The sequence below is a fragment of the Crinia signifera genome, chromosome 1 (assembly GCF_055691185.1).
Source record: "Crinia signifera chromosome 1, ASM5569118v1, whole genome shotgun sequence".
NCBI classification, from domain to species: domain Eukaryota; kingdom Metazoa; phylum Chordata; class Amphibia; order Anura; family Myobatrachidae; genus Crinia; species Crinia signifera.
Window position 1 is genome coordinate 418,643,884 of NC_139217.1, and position 18,072 is coordinate 418,661,955.

General features: G+C 40.8%; 1 protein-coding gene across 2 annotated transcripts in view; it reads right to left on the reverse strand.

Moving 5' to 3' along the window:
- The window catches only part of VCAN (versican), a 96,748-nt gene that overhangs the window by 75,025 nt on the left and 3,651 nt on the right, over positions 1 to 18,072 (reverse strand). For both annotated transcript variants that reach the window (XM_083151839.1, XM_083151840.1), the window contains exon 2: positions 10,564 to 10,639. In XM_083151839.1, coding sequence (XP_083007965.1) covers positions 10,564 to 10,633 — 70 coding nt within the window. In that variant the 5' untranslated portion in view covers positions 10,634 to 10,639. The remainder of the gene's footprint in view (positions 1 to 10,563; positions 10,640 to 18,072) is intronic.

Sequence of the window (18,072 nt, forward strand, 5' to 3'; positions counted from 1 at the left end):
TGGCAGGAATCATTACTCTCCTTTATTACCAACATTGGATTCTATTGGGTTTATGTACTAAGATGGGAGTTCTATTGAAGATGGGATGTTGCTATGCGCAACCAATCAGATGCTATCTATTATCTTCTAGAAGGCTATAAATAAACAAGAAGTAGATTTTGATTGGTTGCTATGGGCATCATCCCATCTTCAAGAGAACTCCCACTTTAGTAAATAAACCCATATCACACCATATTTTATGCTGTTAGTAAAATTTTAATTTTTTTTTTATCTAACTAATGACTGGCCAATGGACCTTTATTTTTTGCCCTAATTCTTATTTATTTTGCACCTTCTAGAAGATAATAGAGAGGATCTGTTGGTTGCCCATAGCAACATCCCATGTGAAATAGAACTCTAATCTTAGTACATTCCCCCTAAGATTGGTCAGGAAGATAGGAAAGTGAGATACACTTTATTTATGCATTTGGAGAAAGCCTTGTAATTACACTGCCAGGAACACTGTCGGAGTAATTGCTGAATGACGGGAGGAGAATGGGAGGAGCCACCCGCAGGGACTGATAGGAACAGATCCTTTTGCACCTGTAGTTTTCAGCTGAGTTTCCTCTTATGACACCATTATCAGATGGATACCAGAAAATGTTCAGTGTGGAGAGCAACGACTGGAAGATAATTGTGTCCTCTTCTCTGCTGACCCATTCCTACATAGCTGTGATACTTAAATCATACAGAATTGTTTCACTTGCCAAAAAGACATCTTTGACCCATCACTAGTCAGTTATATAGACATGGCTAGTAGGTTCCTTCCTCTCTACTGCTCAACGTCCGCGTTCTGTTGCTCCCCTCCGCCTTTCCCCAGCCATGAACTTGCCCCAGTCATCACAACAGCAATACACATTCCTTTTAAAAATCTGGGTATTAGAATGTGATGCCCTGTACTGGCACAAATAGTACTCTGGGTTCTGGGCATACCGGGCCTGGTTTAGATGTGGTTGGAGCTGTACCCATCATTGAAAAGTACTGATATTCGGTACTTTGTGCATGCTCAGAACCTAAGAGCAGAGTGGCATCTGACTACTAGTGACTGACAAACTGCTGCTATCTGGTAGGCGGGAGGGGGGCGGTGACAGCCACCATTTGTGAAAACGGAGTCATGTCATTGCCAAGAGAAGGCCAGGGCCTCTGTGACTGGCGCCGTAAGCCGCATGCTGACAGAGCCAATCCTGTGCAGCAGGAGGTGTCTGTTTGTAATAGGCGCCTCCTGCTGCATCACCTGACATGGCTATCACTGTGGCTTCCCACTAAGCAGCATTGATAGCAACTCCAACTTTATCTGAATTAGGCCAGTTGTACCGTCAAGTAAGATATTTGTGCCATGGTCTGCTGATGGCTACGCTTGTACCCCCGCTCTTCAGAATTGACCTCTACACTGTAAAAATAAATCATCTACAAAAAGAAAATGGCCAGCTCCTTTCCAGAGTTTCCCCAAGCTCTATAACATAACCCCGCAGTGACTAACCTCTGCTTAAATCCGGCATTACTCAGTTATAGTTTGCATGAACATGTCTGACTAATCTCTACTCTGTTTTAATCAAATATCCTTTTCACGCACATATTTATTGCTTCATGAAAATAAGAAATGACGCCAGTAACGTGTTCTTTCTGGAAATGGTTCAATCCCGCCAGCTAAATACACAGCCGTTCACTATTTTCAAATAATGGGGAATTGAATTTTCACACTTCAGAATGTAACAATTTGTCAATTGCGTTGGGAGAGAGAGCACATAACTGGGGTTTGGTCTTGTAGGTAATAAATAGTTATCAGAACAAAAGCCTCAGTGTTTTCACCAGATGGATTGTGGCGCAGGTACTATACTGTAAGGGGGAGAATGTTAAACAGGTATTAGGTGCTGAGGGATCAATTACTTGATGTAGACTCTCTATAAATCATTGAAAACCAAGCTAATTGAAATTCCATCTGCACACTTCATTCTACCTTTAGACCATTAACTAGTCCTAGAAAGACACAGCCGTGTACTGCTACTGGATGGATAATCTACAGCCTAATTTATGCACGTCATTTTACCACCAACTCTGAAACTTGGATAGGGCTTTACAAACTGTGAACTTTATGTTATGTTACAAAAACATTGTGTGAAACTTTTCATGTGTTCGTGACTTTACACTGCATAGAAAATAAAAGGTTTAGAATGGTATTGCCCTACATCCCCCAGAAGCCTTTGCCAGCCAGTGGGTGGTCTTTCTGTGGGACCAGAATTGCCTTTTCTGGAGTTGTAGTTTAATATCTGCTCAAAAGATTAGGGTTGCAGTAAACGATTCATTTACAATTCTTTCAACTGTTATTATTGAAATCATTAGTACATATTATAGAATAATATATGGGACTCGAACAGTTAAGGAAAGGTCATAATTGTTTTGAATACAGTAAATCTAAGCTAGAGAATGATGTAAAATGAATATTGTAAATGATTTATTTTGATAGTTCTCCTTAATCCTTTCATTTGTTGGTGCTAACTACAGAAATGTGTTAAAAACGTAGCAATATTTTCTCACTTGACTGCAAGTACAGTACAAAAATGTATAGACATTAAATGACACTATATCAAATAGTATTAGACTCAACGGGATACGCTCATTTGGTCTACAGTATGTTGGTCGACAAGTATTGGGTCAACACCATTAGGTCGACATGGTTCTAGGTCAACATGGGTCAACTCAAGGTCGACATGAGTCTAGGTCGACATGGGTTTAGGTTGACAGGACATTAGGTCGACACAAGCATTAGGTCAACAGTCAACATGGGGTTTTTCACAGTGTTTTTGAGCCGACATGTGCCGACAGGCGGTATTTCATGCCCTACCATCCACTAGGGCATGGTAGGAGAATAAAATAGTGTGCCGAGTGCAGCGAGGCACCGTGCACGAAGCATTGCGAGTGAAGCAAGCGATGTGAGGGGATGTGGTGCACTTCAAACTGTGTCGACATTCGGGTAAAAAAAACAACAGTTAAAAACCCCATGTCGACCTTTTGACTGTCGACCTAGACACTGTCAACCTAATGCTTGTGTCGACCCAGACCCATGTCTAAGTCTCTGCACATGTTACATCTGCCCCACCTGCAGTGCACATGGGTTTGTCCATCTAAGAAGGAATCTTTCAGAAAGAGTGAACCAAAATAATCCCCATAGTAACATAGTAATCAACCTATCTAACTTGTAACTACTGACTTGAATAAGTCATATCTATAGGATTCCCTTTTTTTATTCATTAACAGTAGTTGCTGTAATCACCCCCACCGGCAATGAGTTCCAGAATTGTACTGCTCTAATGATGAAGAATCCTCTTCTTAATTCAGTACGGAATTTATTTTCCTCGAGCCTCGTGTCCTAAGTATAGGCCTGTTAGTGAACAAATCATCTCCTAGTTCCATATGATTCCCAATCCGGTATTTGAACATACCAATCATATCACCTCTCAACCTCCGTTTCTCCAGTGAAAACATATTCAGCCTGGTTAACCTATCTTTGTATTCTAGTGATTCAAGACCTTTTACTAGCTTAGTCGCCCTTCTCTGTACCTGTTCCAAATCATTTATGTCCTTTTTACGGTGCGGTGCCCAGAATTGAACACAATACTCCAAGTGGTCTCACCAATGCCTTGTAGAGAGGCACTATCACATTGGCACCCCTTGAATCCATACCCCTTTTAATGAATGCCAGTGTCCGGTTTGCTTTTGCTGCTGCACTTCAGCTGTGTGCACTATTACGCAATATTTCATCTATGATGACCCCCAAGTCCTTCTCTAAGGCAGAATTTCCTATAATAACTCCATTTAGCCTATAAGTAGCTTGTTCATTTTTTGCTTCCCATAATGAATTACTTTACATTTTTCAACGTTAAACTGCATTTTCCACCTTTCCGCCCACCTTTCCAGTTTATTTAAGTCACTTGTAGTGTTGCCACATCCTCTCCTGAGATAATTTCCTTACTCAATTTCGTGTCATTTGCAAATATTGAAATTTTAATATGTCACTTCCATTATCATTAATGAATATATTAAAACAAATTTTTTTATATTATTTATTTATTTACTGTTAAAAACTGAGCAAACAAAGAAGATCATTCATGTACTAACGCGAGGGATTACAATCACTTTTCACTAAGGACTGTCGTTCAGGATAATGACACCTGCCACAAATTAAGTGGAGAAGGAAATCCACCGCCATAAGGCAATGAATTGTTTAGACATAAGAGATAGTAATTGTGGCAAAAGAGAGATAAGACTCCTGATAATGAACAGACAGAGTCTGGTGAACACAAAGAAACATGCTTACTGGGAGTGCTTCCTACGATTAGCCCTTAATGTCCATGACCATAGGCCCTTATTATGCCTTTTAAAGGGACAATAATTTCAATTACATTTTAGATGAAACACTCAAACAGATGTTACACTATTTACAAAACACAAGTGATTTGTGAAGCAACAATTAGATTATACAGTATCTCCAATATGAGAATTTAAATGAAGACAAACTGAGCCAGAATACAACAGATTTACATTACACTTGGAGCCAAAACATTAACATTTTATGTTAAAGTTCAGGTCCATCAGACCAATTATTCTGATTGGCAGTTGGATATTGTCTTGAAAACCATAGCTGTACAAATTTAAAACTAACAATAAATTGTAATTACTGTAAGGTACTGATAACACATCAAATCGGATATCATAATAAATAATAAGTATGTTGCAAATATATATTGAAATAAGTTAACTGGACAGGTTGAGGTGTGAGATCCAATATGCTAATTAGATGGATTGTAATTTTTGTAATAGTTAATTAGCTCTTGCTTAGTGCAACAGAATCGATAGTGTAAGTTGTATCCTGTACTGCGCCTCTGTGCTGGATATTGCCACTAGCCAAGTGATTGTATTGTATTATCTGGCTCAAAAGGACACAGAGGAGGATTCTGGGAGAAGTCCAAGAATGGCAACTGTACTGAAATGTAGTCAATGGCGAGAATCCTTATTAGCCATCACTGAAAATAGGCAAACCTGTATAACAAGAATCTATTTATATAAACAGCACTTCAGAAAGTGTTGTAAATTTGCAGGCTAACCCTAACCCTTTGCAGGCTAACCCTAACCCAACCAGAGACAAACCCTAACCCACCGCATTAGTGCCTGGCCCTAACTGAAACCACACACAGCCTTACCCTAACTATACCCATTTAGTGACTAACCCTATCCCTCCCTCCTTAGAGAATAAGCCTAACCCTCCCTCCAATGTGTCAATGAATAATAAGTGCATCTGATAAGTCTCAACTCACCTCACAAGTCACAGAGAGTGACATTTACAGACACCTTTCCCTAGAACAGGAGAAGGTCCAAACCTGTCCTCAAGATCTACCAACAGTTTATGTTTGTCAGGCAACCTGTGGATCTATAGTAGGAATGAATGCAGCAGGTTTGAAAATGTGACAGCAATGACTACAGCTGTGCACCAGCTAGGTGATATGGAAAACGTGGATCGTTGGTAGATCTTGAGGACCGGTTTGGCCATCCCTGCCCTTAATGACTGTCAGGGGCTGTAGTCTCATTCCATTACTCTGCAGAGTACAGATATGTGCCCGTTATTGCTCTTTGCAGGCTAACATTCCATGTTCTGCGACTGGCCTTATCCTACGGGGGCATATCTCCAGTGCCCATCTCCACACATTTAAAAAGCATTATAAGCATGTTTATTCAGCAACAACCCAGAATTATGACAAAATATCCTGTAGCGACATAAGGGGATTAAAATGACATGGCTTTTGTGTTAGCTAATACTCAGACTAATACTGGGCGTAACCTTATTTTATTCAGTAAGAAGAGATGTAGTGCTGCCTGTTTATAACAGCACTGGAAACTCAGGGCAAAAACGGCTTTTACTGTGATTTTACAGAAAATGTGCCTTACAATGTAATGAATGCAATACTTAAAAGCAAACACACAGCAGAGGGTGTGGTGGTGTAAGAAGGGTTGGTGCAATTGTAATTGGAAAAATCATATTTTTTAAAAACAGTTGACATTACCCTCTTAATATCTTACCCCAAGTGTAACAAATAGTTGGTTTTGTCCTTATGGCTGAGTACACACAATACCAATGAATTCTAACCTGCCGTTCCACCAAAATAGCATCCTACTTGGTAGCGCTGAGGTAGCGCTTGGTAAACTGAGGAAGCCGCCGAGCGTGTTTACAGGCGGAGAAACGCGTTTTTGGAGTGAGTCCCATATTGCCTGATCCTGCATCTTTGTTTTCAAAGTCACCAGCGCTATATGTGGATTACAAATACCCGTATTGGGTGCCTGGAAGCAGGAATAAAACTCCCACTGGAAAACATATCTGGATACATATCTGGTAATTGGAAAGACTGATCCTGTCCTATACCCCACAAGCGTCTGACCCAATAAAAGGGTCTCTATCCAAGTGCAGGACTGGTAACTATTAATGCTTCTTAGCCTCAAGTACTGTGAATTGCAGATACAGCCTCAAAGCAAAAATATATGCAAAACTGCAGTTTATATATGTTATTTGTTGTATGTCTAGTCTGTCTATGTTAATATTGTGCACAATTCTACAATGAAATAATAATATATCCTTCTGATATTTTAATAAATATTTTTCATTTTTTATTAAATCTCACTGTGTCATAATTACTGAGCAGAACTGCGCTTCTTAAAGCAACATACACCTAGGTGTCGGTTGCTTATTCTCTGTTTGTTTCTTTTAAAAAAAAAAGGCCACACACCTTTTGATAAGAAGCTGCAAACCTGTCTCAGTAATTAACAATTGATGTGTAAACATTACACTGTGAATTCTTTTAAGAGTATATATTAATTCGGTGTGACTCTGTGACCCTGCTTAGCTAGCGCTCTTCAGTAGCCCTAGAGCTACTAATCTTTTCCTTTTACCAGGGAGCTCACTCGTTAATTGGCAGCTAGCTATGTCTGTGCAGACATCACAACTACCCGCCCAGTTGTGATGTCAGTCCCAGCATCCAAATCTATCTGTGTGTACCCGGTCAGTCCCTGCAGCCATATCTATCAAAAGTGAAATGTTCCACCCTGCCCACTGTAATAAAGATGGCACTTTTAAAAAACAAAAGTAAAATAGCACTTGATTACCGAGACTGAGTTGGACAATGAAAGAACTTAAACAATGACATCCTCTTGCGTTCTATTGGGAATGTGATAAAGCAGCCTCTCTTCTCTTGCAACTAATTAAGATATATTTTTTCCGACAGCCTTCCCAATTTCTCAGTCTCTTACTGGCTTTTCTTAAGAAATATCTTTTGCTTTTCTTGATCAGTACTAAAGACTCTTTTTTGGAAAAGATTTTCCCATTTATTTCCAGTGTGCACTGGCTTTTTTTAATCTATTTCTCTGTTATTGTTTAATTATGGATCGGATTGTGTGTTTTGTTTTCTGGCAAATGGAATTATACTCACAATCCAGAAACTGAGGAACTATTGTAGTTTATTCCATTGATGTGGTTAAACTGCTATGTTAAGTGTCTTTTACAAGGCCTCTGCATATTATTATATTCCAAAATTGGTCCTCATTCATTATTCAGTCAGTTACAAATATGACGAGATTCTTGTTTCACTCAATTGCACTACTAACGTTTATTTCTTAGCTAACTAAATAATTTTAAATACAGAGATGATTTTAGGAAAGTGCTGCAAATGGAGCGCCTGTCAGCCAGCCTGAAATATCGCCAGATCTCCTGAGCTGGCGCAGGCAGGCGGACAGGAGGACCATCTGACTGGGATGCGTGAGCGCCTCACAAGCTTGCGTGTCCCAGCATGGTGGCGGGGAGCGGATTCCCTGCCCGTCTCCGCTTCAGGGAGTCGAGCGCAAAGAAGCCCCTTGCAGGCTTGCTGCGCTCGCCATGCTGCGGGCTCGGTGGTACGCTTCGCTCGCCACATGTTCTATTCTCCCTCTTTGGTGGTCGTGGACCCCCACAAGGGAGAATAGTCCCTATCAGTCAGGATCCCGACTGTCGGGCATTTCAACAGTCAGGATTCCAATGTCAGAGTACTGACCGTCGGAATCCCAACTGTCGGACAGTCATCCGGCACCTTCTGGTGGAAATCCTATTCTTTTATCGAGAGAATAAAACAGAATTGATTATTATATCCTGTATTGTTATGTCCTCCGAACATATTTTCAATTACAAGGGCTAATCCTCTCCAATCCTCTTTTCTTTGTGTTGTTTCAAAGTTTTCATCCACATTTATATAAAATAAATAATAAAGCTCTCTACCTAATTTCCCCTTCGCCACTTCTTGCTCTTACATATGCGGCTTGTTTAAGCCTTGTGATCTGCTGTGTGTAATGCGAGGTGGAAAAATATAAAACATATAAAACTGGAAATAGTGTGTCTGCTACTGTACCGTTTGCTCAAACAATCAATTTATTTTTCCAGATACCAAGAGAGAATTTTTTTATTTCCCCTGGCATGAACTTGAAAAACTTTCTGTATTTGCCAGGGCTCAAGCCATGGAATAGTTTACTAATTGTACATTCTCATAGAATTATAACATTTTAATCCTGTTCCAAGTGTCACACTAGATCACAATTACTGTATAAGCCATACTGAAGGTACAAAAAATTCTGGGAATATAAAGTTGTAAATGCATAAAATTCTGCAGACGGGTGACCTCTGTCATTGTTTTTCAAGTATCGCCTCAAAAGCCTCAAAGTTACCATTATTTTAAAGAACCACTAAACTGAATACACAGGTTTGGTTAGAAAAAAAAACAGCAGTGACAGTTGTACAGTACATTTATCTCAGTACGGCAGGGCTGTGCTGTGCTGCTGTCAGTGAGGCGGTAATGTGCTGCTGTCAGTGAGGAAGGGATGTGCTGCTGTCAGTGAGGTGGTAATGGGCTGCTGTCAGTGAGGAAGGGATGTGCTGCTGTCAGTGAGGTGGTAACATGCTGCTGTCGTGGGCTGCTGTCATTGAGGAAGGGCTGATGTCATTAAAGCTGGCCATACTCTTGTCCGACTTGGTCAGTTTTCACCTGGTTCCAATGGATTAGGCTGGTCAAGTAGCCAAATTGAACGTGTTTAACATCTGATCTGATCCAATGCGCACGATCAGTGTTGGAGGTTTGTCCTGCTTGCACGTCTGACCTCCGACTTGGCCAGCCTCCCGGCAGCAGGGGGAAGGGATAGCATGCGATATATCACATGCAAAAATGTAATATAGCACATGCAATCCTGCCGCCCGTGAAGGCCCCAGGTGGTTTAAGGGTGATCGGCAGTGACTTCTCCAAGGGGAGAAGTTGCAGTAATGTATGGGCACCATAAGGCAGGGATGTGCTGCTGTCAGTGAGGCAGGAATGCATTGCTGTCAGTGAGGCAGGGATGTACTGCTGTCAGTGAGACAGGGATGTGCTGCTGTCAGTGAGGCAGAGATGTGCTGTTGTCAGTGAGGCAGGTATGTGCTGCTGTCAGTGAGGCAGAGATGTGCTGCTGTCAGTGAGGCAGGGATGTGCTGCTGTCAGTGAGGCAGGGATGCGCTACTGTCAGTAAGGCAGTGATAACACACTATTTCTCCCAACAATTTCAGGAAAATTGCTGTTTTTCTGGTGTAATTTAAAATGTAACACCACCGTGGGTACAGCACCTTCTTGTAGCTACATCTGCATATGTTTGCATATACCCCATTAACATCGCAAAGCCGGGTTGCCCATTAAACAGATGATGACAGAGTTAAACCATTCTTATAACATAAATTGAATTGCTGGGTTGGTTGACCCAGGTTATAAACTGTGATGCTTTCAGACCACACCTTGACCCGTGTCCATACATCACCAATCCCGCAAAAACGTGGGCCTGAGGTGCGATGTGAAAGGAGTAATAGTTTTCCCCCAAGGTGTTTATTTAAAATTGTTTTAAAATTGCAATGTTAGCAACAGTTCTACAGAACATCACCCAGAATCCCCCAAGCAATACTTGTTCTAAAAGCAGGCACAGCTGAGCTGTAAATTACCCCAGGACCAAGATAAGCCATACTTTTATATCAGGAGAGTAGACCAACCTCCCCGATCCTGCCCACTTCTACAATGAAATGGATGGTATAAGGGGGCTTTATGGTGCAATTATGGCCACGTCTCCACCATGGATGGTGCAAATCACCAGCATTGTAAAAGCAAGAAGATAGGCATCGCTCCATAGCTATGCATCTTCCACCTGGACCTCCCCTCTGAGACCTCCCAAAAGTTAGGATTAAAACAGAATTAAGGATGGATAAAGCATGTCTGAAACACCCAGGAGGGGGATAATGGGAGAAGCCATGTATTGAGTACATTTAAGAAAATGTGAAAACTAATACATTTACATTATTAAACTTTTTCCCAAATCCTTTAATACCTTAATGCCTACTCTGCGATAATGACATATTAAGTGTTAGAGCACCAAAATGCCTTCAAACGTTGGTCTTTAAAATCCAAACATGTTTTTTGAAGTTATTTCAAAGACGGAGAAGCTTACCTGCACGGAATGCATAGGAAATAGGGAATGCTGAGCATATCCAAAAGATATATTTCAAATCTAACAACATGTTGACCTGAAAAGAAACAACAGAAAAGTATGTATGAAGTAATGTATCATAGACCCAGATGTTCCATTTCACCAACAAATAGTCACAAAACTGTTATAGATTTATTTTGTCTGAAAGGATGCAATTTTTTTCTCTCCTATAAACACCAGCCTGTGGGAGCTCTAGACTCCTTGACAATCAGCTGCTCTGGCCTAGTTCTTGGAATGATGTCAGAGGAGTGAAAATGAACCAAGGGTGCGTACGGCTGAGAACCTCATGTTCTGCGCATTGATGGTAAACAGATGTGAAGAAAGGAAACACCTTGAAAAAAAAAAATACTATTGAAGTCAAAGACTGGGCAATGAGCTGTGTTTCATTAATAATGGGCTCTAGACTGGGCTTATTAATGTATCAGATTTAATAATAATAATAATAATAATAATAATAATAATAATAATAATAATATAAAACACATACTATAGATTCAATCTTATCAATATTAGTTTACCATTTATACTGTGTGACTTGTAAAATAGTACTCTGCTAATTGAAAGGGTATTCACGTAAAATAGAATGGTGAAAGTAAATCTATCCAAACACATTTTTTAGAAATGACCTACAATATTTATCGTAGATTCTATCTGTCATTTTGCAGTCTATCTACACACTGTACACTGATATATTTGATGAGATCTGGAGGAAATGAATCAAACCTTCTCAAAATGAACAGTGAAAGATTTTCCCATAGCAACCGATAAGAACTGTGATCACATTGCAGGTTTTAGCAATTGCGAATACAGGCAGGGGATGGTATACACCTCCTCCTGTATTTGTATGGCTAAATATCGCGTACGCTATACTGCTGTGAGCGGCTTAAAATATAGGATCTAAGATGAATTAGGACAGATGAGAATAAAAAAGCTGCAGAGGGCCCTGCTTGTGAGAAGTTACAATCTAGATTTTAGACTACTTTGAAGAACCACTAATAACAAACTGTTCAGGTTTTTTTTTTGCAGTCCAATTATTTACTGCTTGGTTAAATGGCTTCTACCAAAATGGACCCTACTGTGTCGGATTTTGGGGTGATGGTATTGGACAGAGGAAATATTTTGCAGTTACTGCTACATTTTGGACTGACAGTGCCAATACAAGAACCCAAGTGCCTCCGCTAGGAAGGGACCGCATGTGTAATGGGAAATTCACCACCAATGAAATGACCAGATAAAGCTAAGGTAGAGGATCTGTACATTTGTACGATTGTAAAGCTCAATGGAATCTGCTGCGCTATATAAGAAAGTGTAAATAAATAAATAAAAGAATCTGTAATTACATTGTAACTCCAACTAATGGTTATGAACAGTACAGCAGAAACAGTGATTTCTCATTTTAATGGATTATTCCATGGCTCCATCCCCACCTGTGCATTAAATCCACATTTTATCTACGTCACTTTAAATTAGCTCAGTGATCATTATATTACATGAATACAAACTTGTTCCAAGCCATAGAGATAAGAGAAAGATGGGTACTTATATGTTAGTTGGGCGCCCACTAAGCTATTTGCTTAGTTTTCCGCGTCCCCTAGCGGGGCACACTACGCTCGCCACGCTTCGGGCTCGGTGGCTCGCTGCGCTTGCCACACTATATAAAATCAACGCCATGCCAACATGGATAGTGGGGGTATGAGCGTACTAACTATAGTGGGCGCCCAACTAACATATAAGTACCGAAAGATGTCCTGTGACTACTGTGCAAGGCCAGAACATCTCAGAGACCATTCATGAAACCTCAGCACATACAGACAGCACCAAAATCTGATAACTAATTATTTGGCTTTAGAATATCACACAGTGGTATGGGTATAGGACATGTAAAGGTCAACATGGTTTTTTTTACATTTTTTGTGACTGTGTCGACTTAAGTTGTCATGGACACCGTAAAGGTGTACCGCTTTGCGCACCATGTGTTGTGCATGGTGGCTCGTTACGTGTGGCACACTATTATATTTCCCCTCTATGTCCACTTGTACAGCGAAGAATGAAAAAAACACCTGTTTTGGGTAAATAAAAAAATGAAAAACTCATGTTGTCTTTTTTTCATGTCGACCTTTTCCATGTTGACCTATTGTATGTGTCAACCTTTTGATCAAGGTATGTTGACCTTTTCCATGTGTCAACCTATTGGTATAGACCAATAGTGGTCGACCTATTGACTTTTGACTTTTTTATTAAGAAACATAAAAGTAACATAAAAGTGTAAAAATAGTCAAGATCAATGGTAACTGTAGCTGCTCGATGAATGGTTTGCAAAAGGGTTTCTAAAAAAAACAAATAAATGTTTTTATTGTTTATTTGCACATTTAGGGATTTATTTACTAAGATAAGAGTTCTATTGAAGATAGGATGTTGCTATGGGCAACCAATCAGAATCTACTTCTTATTTAGCACATTCTAGAAGATAATAGATAGAATATGATTGGCTGACCATAGCAACACCTTATCTTCAATAGAACTCCTTAAAGTTAAAATAATTTCTCTTTAAAAAAAAAAAAAAGTGTTACGGATGATCCCCAGACATGCTGGGACATGTCATTTTGGAAACATAATCGTTCAACAGCATCAGTGCACGGGTATGGTATAGCTCATTAGGTCAACAGCAAAATGTTGACATGCAGACGGTCGACATTGGCGAAAGGTCCATACAATTGAAAGGTCATCATGGACATTTTCTGTGTCACTGTCAACTGAGTACATTGTCTCCTAATTCGTGTACCGATGGATGGTAAAGTATGAAAGAGGGTTTTCAAAAAATTAAAAACAATAAAAATCAAAAATCTGATGTCCACTTTTTCATGCATCGACCTTTTTCATGTTGACCTTTTGCTGAGTCGACCTTTTTTCAATATTAACCTTATGCATGTTGACCCCTTGGTGCCAACCTTTTGACTGTCAGCCTTGAATTGGGGCGCTGTTGATTTTAATGCCAATGGGCCTAATTCAGCATGTATCACTACAGTGAGAAGATGCAGCGGACTGCGTTGAGACAGCTGCCGCCCAGACAGAAAGAGAAAATGGCCTTTGCTACATTGCTATCCACATGCAAATCTATTTGTAACTCCTGAAACATCGAAAGGTTTTTGCAGTCTAAGGCTTCCACTATTCTGAAACTGAGACAGGGTGAAAGGTGTCATCGCTGATGTCACAGACCCTCCTCACAAACACATGGGTACACCTGTGTTTTTTCAGACACACCCAGAAAACGTCAGGGTTCCTTTCAGTCAAAGTCCGACCACAGGACCTTATTCTAGTTCACTCTTTCTGACAAAATCCTTCTTAGATGGATAAAACCATGTGCACTGCAGGTGGGGCAGATGTAACTTGTGCAGAGAGAGTTAGATTTGGGTGGGGTTTTACTTCAAAGTGAGATCTATATTGCAGTGTAAAAATAAAGCAGCCAGTATTTACCCTGCACAGAAACAAAATAACTCACCCAAAGCTAAATCTCTCTGTACATTTTACATCTACCCCCCCCCCCCCTGCAGTGCACATGGTTTTGTCCATCTAAGAAGGATTTTGTCAGAAAGAGTGAACTAGAATAAGGCCCACAGTGCGTTTACGATCTGTATGCATTCTTCTTTCACTATTCATCTTCGCCCATGCGCAATGCTTACTGTACATTTTGACCCAGTGGAAGTACACTGATCACACATAGAAACTCTGTTCCTTAGAAACTTTTTTATCTGTATTATAAAATCCCAAAAGGCATGTTCTTAGTGCACATACGATACACTCTGATCTGCCCTTATAAGGGGAATTCAACAAAACTCTAAAAATAAAAAAAAATGAATAATAATTATGGATGGCTTCCTTGGTTTTGCAGATTTGCAGACAATGCAAAAAAAAAAGTTTTTTTCTGATCCACATCCAGCTGAAAATAGAGAATTATCATACAACATATAGTATTCAATTTATCAAGTTTGTGGCATAGAACTGGCAGAATGCCTCAAATCACTTTCTAATTGTTGCTAACAACACAAAAGGCATATCCATTTCATTTCCATAATGAGCACCCAATATGCAGAGCCACTGCTACCAAACATAGCACTTCATTACATCGCAAGCCCTCAGCGGTTCTTCTCTTGTGCCTGTAATGTGAATGCATATATTGTGTATAATCAGAGCTACAATTAGATTATACAGTAACAACTACTAAAGGGCATCTTATTATTATTATTATTATTATTATTATTATTATTATAAAAGAGTATTATTAAATAATTATTATCAGACTTGTGCACCCGGTGACTTTCCATATTTTGTGGCATAATATGACACAGCTGATATAGAATTAACAGTCCTTTTGTTCCATATATACAATGTAATAAAACTGTTTGAATTGAAGATAATTATTTAAGTGGTCAACATTGTGGCTCGAGAAGGATACTTAATTGTCAGCCATTGATTGTAGACCATATTAGCACTGTCTATGGTGCTGATACACAGGATCATTGGGGGAAAAACACCAGTAGATCTTGCTAACCATGTGCTCCACTCTCACTCTGAGGAGTCAAGGAATTTTGGGTACTTATATGTTAGTTGGGCGCCCACTAAGCTATTTGCTTAGTTTTCGGCGTCCGCTCGCCACACTTCGGGCTCGGTAGCTCGCTGCACTCGCCACACTATATACACTATATAAAATCAACTCCATGCCGACATGGATAGTGAGGGTAGAGCGTACTAACTATAGTGGGCACCCAACTAAAATATAAGTACCGAATTTTGTCCAACCTCACATCAACTTAGACAGGCATGTCTAAACTATGGCCCTTCAGCTGTTGTGAAACTACAAGTCCCATCATGCCTTGCCACAGCTTTGCTATTAGGGAATGCTAAAACTATGGCAAGGCATGATGGGACTTGTAGTTTCACAACAGCTGGAGGACCATAGTTTGGACATGCCTGCACTAAGGTAAGGAACAACAAAGGAAGCATAATATCCAAGGTGGTGTTGGGGGTTTGGACACTACCTAAGGACCAATCTCATCATTACTTCTCTATTAATAATAATATTAAGAGGGTGATAAGGTATTTCCTTAGCAACCTCATCCACTGAAGCTTGCAGTTCACACCAGAAACTCTGTCCTCCCCCTCTGTGTCCACAAATGGCAATATTTAGTTTGCAGCCTCAAGAGATCACTCACTTGTAGCTCACTGTTCCTGTGTGTTTTGTTACACAACCTACTTTAATTACTTTGTAGTGTCATCGGATGGGCGTTACCACAATTACATTGCGAAAGATCAGAAATCAATCTTTTTTTACAAGGTTTAATAAAATAAGGCATTAATCGCTTATTTGGGAGATTTGGGGCCTTAGTCATTAAGTACTGCCTGCTAATGTAGCCCCCAACTTGTTGCAAGCAGCGGTGGATACTAAAGCACTGGAGCATTCAACATTGCTTCAGTTCAGAGACAGCTAATACAAAGATCAGGTGCCCCCACTATCCTTGCTACCTTACATAGCAGTGAAACTTAGCAGGTGATGTGCAGGCAAGAACTTGGGTGCTCAAAGAACCCACAGCTGCCGGTGGGGTCCAAACAAGGTTGGATGGTTCCCAATAGATCCCTCTTTGCAACCTAGGACTCCATTAGGAATAGAGAATGGACAACATCTGAATATGTCTTTTATAACAGGTGGCAGACTCAGCTAGGAGCAGGGTGCCATATGACCCCCCGGGGCAGAACAATTTCAGTGTTCTGTGGCTGGTAGTCTGTTCCACATGCGTCTGGTGGATGCAAGTCATGCTTCAGCCTCTGATATAAGAATAATCAGCACAGCCAATCAGCCTTGTAGCATAGGCTGGTGGCCGTGAGTCATGCTTCAGCCTCTGTTATATAAGGTTAATAAGAAAAATCTGCACAGCCAATCAGTCTTGTAGTAGTGGCTGGTGGCCATGAGTCATGCAAAGGATGTGCTCCAGCCGCTTAGCCTCTGCTACAAAGCTGATTGGCTGCACTGATTATTCTTATAAAACTTGTAAAAACGGAGCGGCCAGGGAGGGGTGTGTTGTTGCGAGGGCTGGTGGCAGGCCAACTATGCCAGCAATCAGAAGCAACAATTGCCCCCAACCCGGCCAGCTGCATCAACTACAGCACCACTGCTGCTACTGTATGTGCAGGCTGTGTACATGGCGGCTGCTGAGTCATAGGTGCGGCGGCCCCTCTCCTGCACATACTCCGGCTTATGCAAGCTTATGTGTTAGCATTGTCCTGTTCCTGTTTAGGCTGTATTGTGGCCTGTCTTCCCTTTATTATAATCTCCTACTCTTACCTTTATTTCCATTTAGGTTAAGGGTGATCTTGAGAGAGGAATCTGGAAAGATGCTATTGGTGTGTGGGTGGTGTTTGGAGCAGTAAGCTGAAAATTTGCTTACGGTCCTGGACAAACCTTGCACCAGCCCTGCCCATAAGCCATACAGAAACACACTTCCAGCACAAATCAGCAATTTTGGGCCAGATTCTCTAAGCTTCAAAAGTGATAAAATGGAGAGTGATAAAGAGCCAGCCAATCAGCTCCTGTCTGACATTTTTCAAACACAGTCTGTGACATGGCAGGTAGGAGCTGATTGGCTGGCTGTTTATCACTCTCCATTTTATCACTTTTGAAGCTTAGAGAATCTGGCCCTTTGAGAGGTGTAGCGAACAATTCATTTCTCTAGATCAGGGGTCCTCAAACTATTTTTCTCTGGGGCCCCATCAGACAATCAAAATAATTACAAGACCCCAGCAAGTTACTGCAAAAGGTCATCACGTCACATGTGTAGTCAGCAGACAGCACATACATGGCAGCATTGTGGAGGCACAAAATGATGGGAGGAGTCTAAATAACAGACAATTCAACAGATTTCTCAGACTCCTTCAATCACTGACTGAGATTAGAAAAGTCATCAGCCTGATGGTCAGTAACATGGAGTCGCGACCCCATGCTGAGAAGGTCGGGACCCACTTTGGGGTCAGGACCCAGTTTGAGAACCGCTGCTCTAGACTGTGCATAACAGTTGCAGCGGTAATCCAGTAACAGTGTACTAGAGAAGCTGGACTGTACTGGGGCCCATTCAAGATGTTGCACAATGCCCAGTTTCCATAATATTTTTTTTTTTGTAGAAATCTGGGGCCACTTGCTTGTGTTGCCCCCACCCCAGGCTGAAAGTTGCCAGCCAGAGCCCGCTTCCAACAATCACATTTTGAAAATGCAGCATATTCCGAGTTTGATAGATTAGGAAATGCATTCTGTTGCAGGGATGACAGGTAAGCAGGAGATAAGTGAAATCTCTTGTGTTCTCCCTAATAAATGATAAATGGAACCAGAACTTAAATTGCACAAAAGTAGGTGCACATTTTATTTCCACCAACTTGCAAGGCTAATGAATAGGCCCCTTTATGTGATTTTGGGCAGGAAATGCT